Source organism: Saccostrea cucullata, unplaced genomic scaffold, assembly GCF_032062105.1.
Source record: "Saccostrea cucullata isolate Sc308-1 unplaced genomic scaffold, CSIRO_AGI_Scuc_v1 ctg5708, whole genome shotgun sequence".
Classification (NCBI taxonomy): Eukaryota; Metazoa; Mollusca; class Bivalvia; order Ostreida; family Ostreidae; genus Saccostrea; species Saccostrea cuccullata.
This window is the reverse complement of record NW_026936843.1, coordinates 1267-14650: the sequence shown is the minus strand read 5'-3', so window position 1 is coordinate 14650 and position 13384 is coordinate 1267. Positions and strand designations below refer to the sequence as shown.

Sequence of the window (13384 nt, the reverse complement as noted above, 5' to 3'; positions counted from 1 at the left end):
TGATTACGTTTATCATGTTTATTGTATTTTTGTATTTCAAAACACTCAGAAATTGCTTGAAACATTTACTTTTACTAGATGTAGTTACCTGTGTAGAATAGGGAAGCAACCTGCATAATCAGAGAGAAACTGACAACTCATTCTAAGTTACTAGTATATTGCTGATTTCAGTTTACTCGATATTAATTGATATTTAATTTTCTCCAGCATTGAGATATTAATATGTGACCACCATTATATTATACTCTAATGGGAATTGACTATACAGTGTATATTAAACACTTATTCCCAGGTAAGTATGAAAAGAGGGGGTCAATGGACAGCCCGTAAAGGGAGGTAAACCTACCTCTTTATAACATTACAATTTTTCCTATAAAAGAGAGGGAAAAAAAGGTGGATCACTATAATTTCTCATGACTGGTCTTTAAAATCAAAATTATTGATTGCAAAAAGATCTTTATCATTCCATTTTGGAATATTACCATCAAGTTTAGGTAATTTGATTCCTGCAGGTACTCCAATATGTTACTTATTAAAAATTCTTTTAAAATGATAGTTGATATTCAAATTCACAGTCTGTTGACCATCATATATTTATTCACTTTCAGTTGCAATCTTTCCAATTTTCGCTTTCGTTATGTATAGGAAAGATTAACTGTTAAGTGAACTTAAAACTAAATACAGTGTATTTTGTATCTTTCAAATCATAACTTTGATGTAATCAACTTTCCTCTAAACAAATGTTTGAAATGTTTACAAAGCATCTAATGTTTACATGTAATGTTATTATCAGGAAGTTTTGCATTTCTGTCACAATTGTGTTGCAATATTGCATATTTGATACTGTGTGCATATATGTCTGTTGAAGTCATATAAAATTTAGATAGTTGATTGTTATTAACACTTCTTAGTTTTTATTATATTACTACTAATTGTCTGATAAATTTTCACCAAATCTGTTGAATTTCGTAAAGAAATAAAAGAAAATCTTATTCACATTTTCTGTTTTTATTATAACTGTCATAGCTAATGTTACACCCACCAAAAAGGAGAGAAATGTTATTGTTCAATAATAGCGTATAACAATTCAGAGTTGACGGTACAAGTGTTATATTCTGCAGAAATACTGAGATTGACCTCTTTATGACTAAATTGATAATGAGGTAGGCATTAAGCACTGGTTGAGAGAAAGGCATTCTTAGCAATCTTATGCTTAGATCAAGCCCAATAATAGTAAATGAATAAAAAGAGGAAGTCCATACTCTAACATCTACATGCATAATTCTTGCAAGTAGAGGTCTTTCACTCAGGTGAGCGATGTGGCCCCTGGGCCTCTTGTTATTGTGCTTTACCTGAATTTGTTTAAAGTTAGTGGACTACTTAATGGAAACTGTCTTGATGAATGACTATAGTCATACAAACTTACTTTGTCAAGCAATGTTCAGAATATTGAAATAAAGTATCTCATGTTAAATAACTCTAAAACTTTATGTTTTCGTGGAATCAAAAAAATATGGTTTATGGGTAATTGATTTATAATGGTTGAGGATGTGGTGGGTTGTCATTTATATAATTTTTTTTTTACTTTTCATCGTGGTAATGAATTCTCTGGTCTCTCCATACCTCGTAAACAACGAAACTTGTAAAATCATGGCTTAGAAACAAATCTCAAAAGCAATGCTAAAAAAATCTTATAATATTGCATGTTTTTTTATTACATTATTTATTATGCTGATTTGAAATATATGGAGATAACGAACAGTATTCAAGCTCAAATACCCTTAAAACAATATAAAATAGAAGCAGTGCAAACACGGACCTCTAAATAATCATAGGTGACTGTGAGATCAGGTGCCACGGAGTGAGCATCCCCTGTTGACAGGTTACACCCGCCGTGTGCTCCTTGTCATGATCAGGAAATAACGGAAAAAATCCATTGTCAATTCAGGGTATAAATAATGGACTAACAATTAGTATGAAAAACGTCACTCAGCATTTGACTCAATGATAAATTGTATTTTCTGACAAGGTCATTGTATCAAACATATAACTTACAAAATGATGATTTTAAATAAGGCCGCTGATATCCTTGTATCATCAACTTACTTGTCAAAAATTTAACTCTTCCCAGATATTGCTCATACGCAGAGCATGTTTTTGCGTATCGAATCAACTGAGATATATAAATTCCGTATGTATTTTTTTCAAACTGAAACTTAAATGTACATTAAATGGTTGAAAGCTAGGAATTTTGCATATACATGTATATGAAAATTGGACAGTGATACCTCTCATACATTATGATATATGTCTGCCTTTTCCTTATTAAAAAAAATAGTCACATGTACATATATTCATGTAAATTATGTAGAAAATGCCATGCATCATGTACCTTGCGTCGATGTTTAAAATTCAGATAACAGATAAATGTTCAAGTATTTGTTATCCGGTGATAGAGCGCAAGTTCAGTGTCCACAAGATATTATAGTATCACATGCGTATGAATAAAGTTTTTGCAGAAAAAACAGACATGTTTTTAAAGCAAGTTTTTATCTTTCTACTACCTCTGATCATTCTACAAACATCATCGTGTCTTCTGCATGGCAATTCCCAAAGCATTGTCAATTCTGTGGCAGCGACAACTCAAACAGTCGGGAATCAAGGAAATGACATCCTCAGCTCTTTGGTATTAGAACTAGATAAACGTGTAAATGATCTTATTCTAAGGGTGCATAATCTGGAAATTGAACGTCAGTATTATGCTAACAGAGACGCCCAGCTAGAACAGCATAACCAGGATCAAAATGTAAAAATAGCGTCATTGCGAAATGATATTGTTACTTTGGAAAGTAGAGTTCAATTACTGGAATCGGGCAAGGAGTTATTGACACATAATATGACTGCTTGGGAAGATATTGTGACAATTGTGAAAGAGAATATCACAAATCAATTACAAGTTTTAAATGGACTGAAAATACAAACACGATACGTTACCTTGGCGTTGATGGACGTACAAACAGAATCAAAAGAACTGAACGGCACTCTCTTGAGGTTAATCAATGAAAATAAAAAAATTGATTGGTAAGTCTAAGAAATTTATATTTTAATGATTTTTTTAAAAGTCAAAAAGGGCAACAATTTGAAAAATGAAATTAAAAAAATATATATAATTACAGGACTTTTTGCATGTTATGATGCAATGGAACCAAGTAAACCCACATCGGTAACTTTTTGCACCATCAAGCATCGACTTAAGGGTACATGATGCAAAAATGCGATAGCACGATATTGAAATGAAGCTATGGCGTGATGAGAATAACGCAACGGTGTGATAGACTGATAGTACAATGACGATATTGCGGTGGCGCGACAATGCAAGGACAATGGTACGATATAGCACGACGAGGCGATAGTAAACATTGGTCATTATCACACCTTCATACTTCATCGTGCCATGGCATCATCGCATCGTATTGTCGGGTCATCACATCATTGCCATCGCGTTATCGCTCCATTGCTTGTCGTAATCGCACCATTTATTTCTCATCTTTGCATCATCACACTATCGATCCAGACCTCGATGGTGCAGTGGTGCGGTAAATGAACTGCATAGCCTCATCCGAATTCCATACGTTTTGGGCCATGAAACTATATTTATAAATACAATCGATTTAGAACTTGCATCAATCTTTTTGTCATGCCATACACTGCCAATGACTTATTAAACTCATTTTGCATCATTTATAAATAAAATTTTGTCATAAAAAAAGGAAGATGTTAGAGATACATTTTTATTTGTTCTCATAAATATTTACTTCAATATTTTAAGAACATTTAAGGCAAAAGTAATCCGCTGAAAGTCTTTCACAAAGCTTATTTTTTTTTTGAATTTTCAGGAAACATTTCACAATTAAAACCCGGATTCACGACGTATCTTGGTGCTGATAAACCCTTACCGGAAGGAAGAACAATCGTGTTTACGCATGTCTATAGTCCTTGTATAATTCAGAGACCGGTGTCTTCACAGCTGACCATGACGGACTATACGCCTTTTACTCTGGTATAGAATGTCACGGAAAAGGACAGATATACTCCGATCTTATAAAGGACGGGTCTATTATTGCTCGAGCCTCCTGCAAAGTGGAGGTTTCCGATGCAGCAGTAGCGTATGGAAGTATGTTTTCAATTCAATATTTGTCCAAACAATCACGGGTGTGGGTGAGAATTACTGCATTTAACATTTATGGTAGTCTCACAGCTGGCGGAAAGACATGCTTCTCTGGATTTCTTGTCTAAGATAAGTTATTTAAAACGATACATTTAGATGCGAGGTAGTTTGATACAACTTGTTTTCATGTTGAAAGTGTGTATCAGGTACATTTTTTTTTTTATACTTTTGACGATTAAAAACCTCATTTCGATAATGTAAGGCAAAGGTATACAAATAAACATTTTGAAAGATTAAAATACAATCTTTGTTTCTTGTCTATACATTTTTTTTATTTTATGCTTTAACAAGGTATCAAGCTAAAATTTTCAACATTTATTTAACTTTAACTTTTTCATGTTTTTGTTGTTTTGTGTCCCTTTCAGATTTTGTAAGTACTTATACAAACTACAAGGTATTAATTTTAGTCCACGATAACCTCTTGTAAATGTGTTTTGATATAGAACATTTTGTCTTTTCAGACTGCAAAAGACGACACATCGATGTGGTCTAAACAAGTATTTCAATTTACAGTCAGATATTTATTTCAACTGTACAGGTTTGATACGTGTTTCTGATCTGATAATTTTTTTGATGATGTTCGTGATTTATTGGAGAATAATGTCCGCGGCATTTCTTTGAAGTCTCCTATAATCGTTGTAGAATTACTAGCATCTTATAAACAGTTTCTCTTTATCGTTTTATCTTTGTAAGCCTATACCCTCTATGTGCTACCAGAAAAATGACATCTATAACACCTTTGTGTCACTCGTTTGGGTAAATCGGACATGTTAAAAGTACTTTATGCTTCTCTCTTAAGGAGATCCCGGCTTTATACTTGTAGACTGTACAAGCTGTATGAAGGAATTCAAATCATTTCTTTTTTCATTTCAATGTTTGATTCTTAAAATACCGATCGATAATTTCAATTGCTGAGACCATATATTTATACCCACCTCTTGAAAAGCGGGAGGGTATATAGAAATCGATATGTCTGTCCGTCCGTCTGTCTAGCTGTACATCCGTCCGTTCGTCTGTCTGTCTGTTACGCTTTGGAATACCCATCTCTTATCCGCATCTCCTCATACCACTGAATGAAATTTGATGAAACCTTCACAGAATCTTTATTTCATATTGCCATTGTGCACCTCCTATTTTACTTTTTAATCCGACATATATTTTGGGTTTCCCGACCACAGAAAAAAATGGACTTGCCATTATAACCATATAGGGTACTGTAAAAATTCCTTTTCCTTGGGTCATAATTCCGCAGAATCACAGTAAAACAGTGATAAAAATTTGGCTTTTTGTATTAATTTAAAATGGATTAAGATATATTTGAAGTTAACAAGATAGAGCAAGTTGTAGAATTTTCATCACAATTATAAAACATATTCGTGTTTAAAATTTTATGGAAGAAATGAATAATTCATCAAAATGTTATATTTACAAACATATTTAAGACAGTTTTTTCTTTACAGTATTATCTTTGTAAGCCTATACCCGCTACGTACAAAAAGCAAATTAGTCGAATTAAACGTTCATCTTATAACCTTAAAACTGAGACAGGACGACATAATAAAAAACCTAGTGAAAGTAGGATGTGTAAAAATGAAGTAGAGGATGAATTTGATTTTGTTTCAATCAATCTACAATCGGAAAAGCTTGGTTAAAAATTATCAAGAAGTACATGATTGTATTACTGACAGAATCCATCTGTTTTTAATCTATAAAAGTATTAGGTGTTCTCAATGTGCATGAACTCTGTAATTTAGGGAAGTATACTCATTATATGCTTTTAAGTGAGGGAAAGCTTTCTCTCATATGATAATTCTCCATGAAGTCATTACATTTATTGTATTGTATTTTATGTAATCAGGTAATCAATAAAAACCGCCAATCAATGCCTTTATGTAATTAATTTTTAAAAAAAAAATGTACCGCATTATATGTTATTGAAATGCAATAAGATCTGTGTCTTAACCAATAAAATAATAATAGTCTCTGTTGTTTTCTTGCTGACAGGCATGAAAATGTTCGTGTGTACTTGTTATTTATACAATAATATAGAATCAAACAACAACAACAACTTTTTGTTTGACATCCAGATAAAATATATCTCTCATTTTTTTTTCAATTGCTCATTTAAAAGTATACAGCTTTTTAACGCCAAATGAATTCTCGGTCTTCTTTAGGAATGTAGGTGTAGTTCAAGCATTTCTCACACCTGAATTGAAGAGAGTCTACATTATTTTTTACTTCTGACATTTTCTTACGGGAACTCGAATTTTGCGTCTCAAGAACTTCACAACGTTTTTCAAATAATTGGGCTCTGCCTTCTGGAGGAATCAATTTGAAAGTTGGTTCTTTCTTGTAGGCATCAATTTTAACAGACTTCAGATTTTCCAGCATTTTGTTGTAGAGTTCTTCAAAATTGTATACTGCAGCCAGATAGAAGCATTTTAATTGGTAGAGGACGTCTTTAGTTTGGGACTCTACAGCCACTAACAGCCAGTCATGAAAACTCTTCATCAGGGCGTCCATACCGTACTCTCTTGCCAAAGGCAGAATTCTTTCTATCACAGAAACTAAATAGAATATCAGGCAGATTAGTAAATATATCATTTATGTACATGTACAATTGTATTGCTTTTAAGACAACAATTACATAAGTTAGATATTTCTGGTCACATTAATTGATAATTGTTCATTATTTTTCGCATGCTATGTACATGGGATATACATTGATTAGATATATGCAGCTTTATTTTAGCAATAGCTTCAGCATATGAGTTATTCTTGAATTCAATCAAAGTCAAATCATATGAGATCAATAATAAAAAAAGGGAAATTGTTCTATGGTCGATACAATGACCATATCAGCAAACACAATTTATCATTAAGTCAAATGCTGACTGACGTTTTTCATACACATTGTTAGTACATTATTTGCAAGGTGAATTGACGACGGATTAGTCTGTTATTTCCCGATCATGACAAAGAGGAAACTGTGTGTGTGACCGGTCGGCAGGAGATGCTCACTGATCCCACCTCTGATGTTTTGGAGGTCCGTGATTGCTCCAGCTTTGTATTGTTTTGTGGACTTTTGAGCTTGAAATGCTGTTCGCTGTCTCAATATATTATGTTCATGTACACAAGTCGCCTGCGTGGCACAGTGGTTATACTATCTAGCGTCTGCTCTTGAGTAAGGAGTCAATCCTTACGTCGCGGATTCGAATTCCACTGTGGGACGTGGAGACTGGTACTTTGGATAAGACCGTATAAACCGAGGTCCTGTGTCGCAGTAGGCGCTGGTACGAAAATATGACCCCTCCCTTTTCAATGGACCATAGTATCGAGTGTAGGAGAAATGTTACAGTTCTCCACAAGCAAGTGGTGGTGTTTCCATATGAGTGAAAAATTCTCGAGAGGGACGTTAAACAATATACAAGCGATGGATACAGAGATACAGTCATTTGGACATTAGTTTTAACAGAGGATTGTTGCCAATATATGTTGTAATAAAATCATTATTTATAAAGCACATTTTAAAACAACTCTTAAACTAACATAACCGCCCTAATTGAAGAAATTTTAGTATAGAAAGCACAAAGAAATTCACTTTTACATGGATACCCACTTCCGCCCCAGCCCGGGGTTGAACTCTCCACCTTCGGAATCTGTCTCCTTTTCCTGTTAAAACTAATGTCCAAATAACTGTATCTCACTTCAATTCTCAATGACCGTGTAGTGTAGGGCAGCGCCGCAAGAGTTCCATCGGCATCGAAAGCAAGTGTTTTGACTTGCCTAGATAGCCAAGCGGTGTAGCGCTCTGTTCCTGCACTGCTAGGAGACAGATTCCGAAGGTCGAGAGTTCAACCCCGGGCTGGGGCGGAAGTGGATACCCATATATATATATATATATATATATATATATATATATATATATATATATATATATATATATATATATATATATATATATATATATATATATATATATATATATATATATATATATATATATATGTATAATGAAAATACTCATATGTTATGTAAGTTTTTTAATCAAAGAAAACAACTTTATTTTCTTAAAAGTCTTTTTTAAAAGTCCTTTATCTGTAAAGACAGGCAGATTATATTTCTCGTCAAAATTATGCAACATATAGAATATTTTATTATCACGGGGAGGCGTGTAGTATCGGAGTGGTGGCGGGGTGGGGAGGGGGTTTAGGGTACTGAAAACTGTAAACATTCTGTTTCCCTGGGTCATAATTCCTCAGAATCACAGTATAACAGTAAGAAAAATTTGGCTTTTTGTATCAATATATTTTTTTGAAAATGTATTTGGATACATGTGAAGTTAACAACATAGAGCAAGTTGTAGAATTTTCCTCCCAATTATAAAACAAAGATTGTCATTTTGCTCAAAATTTTATGGAAGGAATGAATAATTCATCAAAGTGTGAGGATGATTCCATATGAGTTTCATCTTTCCTGGTCCAGTGGTTCTTGAGAAGAAGATTTTTTTTTTAAATGCCATTAATTTTTCGCTAATTCATAATTATCTCCCCTTGGAAAAGGGTGTGGTCCTTCATTTGAAAAACTTGAATCCCCTTTACCCAAGGATACTTTGTAGCAAGTTTAGTTGAAATTGGCCCAGTGGTTCTTGAGAAGAAGATGAAAATGTGAAAAGTTTACAACGACAACGACTACGACAACGACGACGACAACGACAACGACAGACAACGGACAAATTTTGATCAGAAAAGCTCACTTAGCCTTCGGCTCAGGTGAGCTAAAAATGTTTAAGCATAACTTTATAATTAAAATTTACTGGAGGCTCATGCTGGGAAGAAAGGTTGTTGACATAAGAAAGTGCAGTGACCTTGACCCAAGGTCTGTACTTCCTGTCCACAGCTCTAACGGAAGACCTACTCGTTGCTTTGCAACGAGCTCGGCTCTAGTTTATATATTCATATTTATATACTTATATTTATATTTTAGTCCGTAGGCAAAATCAAAAATGGTCTAAGACTAATATAGAAAAGCAAAATGCTTCAGTTCTGCAGCTAGATGGAATGATAACTCTTGTAAGTGGATGCTTTTGGCCCAGCTAGAACATGTAGAAGCCATGAAATGTATGAGAGAGGCACTTTTGGTCATCAACCTACTGTATATGTACTTGGTGAGTTTGCTAAATACCAAGGAGCAGAGCAAATTTTATTTCGTTCCCACAAATTTTAATTCGTGGCCACGAATTAATAATAATAATAAAAAATTCTCGCACCATGTCCTATACAAGCCACCGTACATATCAAAGTGCACTCGTTCTTTGTATCGTGTTAATGTTTCATCAAAGGTCAAAAATTTATTTTTAAAATAGTTCCAAAACTATGTAAGGAATAAAATAAGACTTTTACAGTGTATTAATATATAAATGATTAACAGATAGAAAGTATCACTTGAAAGCAATTTATATTTTAATTTTTTGAGAAAAATTGTATTAAAAATGGGCATATTTAAAGAAAAATGCACAAAAGGCTTAATTATATCCTATTTGTGAACACCATCACTGCAGAAAAAATATATGTTTATCAATGAAGGGCAATTTGGATGTGAATGGTCGCTGAAACGTTGTAATTGAAAGCATGCCCTGTAAAAAGAAAGGTTTCTATAAAATTCACCAATTGCAATATGTACTTTCGGTTTCAAGTCTTAATATTTTGACAAAATAAACAGGGAAAAAAACTTTCCAGAGGCTATAGAAGTCCAACGTACTCTTCATTTATAAACATTTATTGTCTCTGCAATGATTGCTTTTACTATAAGCTCGGAATTAATGAGGTGTGTGTGTGTTTTTAAATATAAGTTATATGTGCATTTTTAAAAGCGATAAATATTTTTACTAAGTATATTTTAGCAAGTGATACTTTGAAACTCTTAATCAATAAAATATTTATAAACTGTAAAAGTTTTTACTTTATACCTCACATAGTTTTGGAGCTATTGTAACAATGCGTTTTTGGACATGTTGACCTTTGACAATACTAATATTTAAACAAGTCACGTTAAACAGTTAAACAGGTACAGCAAAAATTTCAAAGTTTTAAACTACATACTATTTAGCTCTAAATGCTCTCCTGGATGAAAACTTCGCAGAAACAATACGAAGTCTTCATATTTTTTCTCCGGGAATGATATTGTACTTTCATTCTTCTCCTTGAAGTCAGAAGTAAACATGACCCGGAAAACTGGAGAGGATCGCATAAGAATTACTTTTGTCACGTAAAGTTCTTTGTTCTCTACCATCAAAATCAGGTCTGTTATGTCAGGATCCTCTTGAAAATATAGAGGTTTAGATTGACGTTCGCTTTTGGACTTTTCCGACATTTTTAATTTTTATAAGTTCATCTACCTGGTATGGCGTTCCCTTAGGACCATTCGCATTTGCACTTTTAGGGCGACGATGCGAGAGCTCGAAGTTAGGACGTCGGAAGCATAAAGAAGGCTGTAAAAGTCAACCTAAAATATACCGTATATATTTCAAAACTCAAATTACATTAACTATATTCTTGACAAGAGGATTTTTTCCCTCTATTTTCTTATGTAAAAGTGTAATCCTCCATTGTGGCCCCACACTACCACAGGGGGTCTTGATTTGGGGGAAAAACCAAAACTAAAACCAACAAGAGGCCCATGGGCCACATCGCTCACCAGAGAAGCTTTGACCATTCTGTTCTTTACCAGATTTCCCCCTTGTAATACATATTGTGACCCCATCCTACCCCACTGATCATAACTAAGACAATTTGAAATCTACACTAACCCAGGATGCTTCTACATAAGTTTCAGCTTTTCTGGCCCAGTGGTTCTTAAGAAGAAGAGTTTTAAAAATTTTTCCTATATATTTCTATGTAGAACTTTGATTCCCCATTGTGACCCCGCCCTAACCCGGGGGTCATGATTTGAACAATTTAGAATCTACACTACCCCCATAGGGGCTTCCACATAAGTCTCAGCTTTTCTGGCCCAGTGGTTCTAGAAAAAAAGATTTTCAAAGATTTTTCCTATATATTTCTATGTAAAACTTTGATTCCCCATTGTGGCCCCGTCCTACCCCCGGGGGTCATGATTTGTATAATTTAGAATCTACACTACCCCAGGATGCTTCCACATAAGTCTCAGCTTTTCTGGCACAGTAGTTCTTGAAAAGAAGATTTTTAAAGATTTTTCCTATATATTTCTATATAAAACTTTGATTCCTCATTGTGGCCCCGCCCAACCCTGGGGGGGGGGGGGTGGGTGGGTCATGATTTGAACAATTTAGAATCTATACTACCCCAGGATGCTTCTACATAAGTTTCAGTTTTACTGACCCAATGGTTCTTGGGAAGATTTTCAAAGATTTTTCCTATATATTTCTATATAAAACTTTGATTCCCCATTGTGGCCCCGTCCTATCCCCGGGGGTCATGATTTGAACAATTTACAATCTACACTACCCCAGGATGCTTCCACATAAGTTTCAGCTTTACTGGCCCAGTGGTTCTTGAGAAGAAGATTTTTTAATGACCCAACCCTATTTTTGTCTTTTCTTGATTATCTCCCCTTGTGAGGGGACTTGGCCCTTCGTTTTAACAATTTAAATTTCCCTTCACGCAAGAATGCTTTGTATCAAGTTTGGTCAAAATTGGCACAGTGGTTCTTGAGAAGAAGTTGAAAATGTGAAAAGTTTACAGACGGACGGACAGACGGACAAAATGTGATCAGAAAAGCTCACTTGAGCCTTCGGCTCACCTGAGCACTGTGCTAGGAAAAAGTAGAAATTAGTTTATTATTGAATAGTTTAAATCCAAAAGTAGTTCTATGACCAACCATGTCTTTGCTATTTTCGAAAAGATGATTTTTAAAGAATTTTCTGATATATGTCTATGTTAGACTTTGAATGGCAATTGTGGCCCCGCCCTACCACTGGGGGTCATGATTTGAACAAACTCACTACCTGAGGATGCTTCCATATAAATATGATAAATTGTGGCTTTGTTATTCTTTAGAAGAAGATTTTTAAAGAATTTTCTAATATATTTCTATGTAAAACTTTGGTCGGCCATTGTGGCCCGCCCTATCCCCGGGGGTCATGATTTGAACAAACTTGAATCTACACTACCTGAGGATGCTTCCATATAATTATGATAAATTATGGCTTTGTTATTCTTCAGAAGAAGATTTTCAAAGAATTTTCCTATATATTTCTATGTAAAAATTTGATTGGCCATTGTGGCCCCGCCCTACTCCCGGAGGTCATGATTTGAACAAACATGAATCTACACTTCCTGAGGATGCTGCCATATAAATATGATAAATTATGGCTTTGTTATTCTTGAGAAGAAGATTTTTAAAGAACTTTTCTGTAATTTTTCTATGTAAAAGTTTGGTCGGCCATGTGCCCCCCGCCCTACCCCCGGGGGTCATGATTTGAACAAATTTGAATCTACACTACCTGAGGATGCTTCCATGTAAATATGATCAATTATGGCTTTGTTATTCTTGAGAAGAAGATTTTTGAAGAATTTTCCTGTATATTTCTATGTAAACATTTGGCCGGCAATTGTGGCCCCGCCCTACCCCCGGGAGTCATGATTTGAACAAATTTGAATCTATACTACCTGAGGATTTTTCCCCTTATCTTTCCTGGCACAATGGTTCTTGAGAAGAAGATTTTCAAAACATACCACCAAATTTTCATTAATTCCCAATTATCTCCCCTTGAATGAGGGCATGGCCCTTCATTTGAACAAATTTGAATCCCCTTTACCCAAGGATGCTTTGTGGCAAGTTTGGTTGAAATTGGCCCAGAGGTTCTTGAGAAGAAGTCGAAAATGTGAAAATTTACAACAACAGCAACGCCGCTGACGACGACGACGACGACGACAACGACGACAGACAACGGACAAATTGTTATCAGAAAAGCTCACTTGAGCCTTTGGCTCAGGTGAGCTAAAAACCAAACAATTTAAACCCCTTAAAAATTGAAACTAGGATCATTACTTAAGGATTCTTCAATAAAAACATAGTCGATTATGGCTTTACTGTTATTGAGAGCATTTTTAATGATTTTTCCTATACAATTCAATGTAAAACTTTTATTGCCTATTTTGACCCTAACAACCTAGC

The 13384-nt window shown here is 34.5% G+C and overlaps 1 protein-coding gene across 1 annotated transcript in view; it reads right to left on the bottom strand.

The window, feature by feature from the left end:
• The window catches only part of LOC134246708 (uncharacterized), a 49369-nt gene extending 38767 nt beyond the window's left edge, over nt 1–10602 (bottom strand). Inside the window, exon 1 of the mRNA XM_062729070.1 lies at nt 10330–10602. Within this exon, the coding sequence (XP_062585054.1) occupies nt 10330–10600 (271 nt within the window). The 5' untranslated portion in view covers nt 10601–10602. The remainder of the gene's footprint in view (nt 1–10329) is intronic.
• Nucleotides 10603–13384: the final 2782 nt, after the last annotated feature.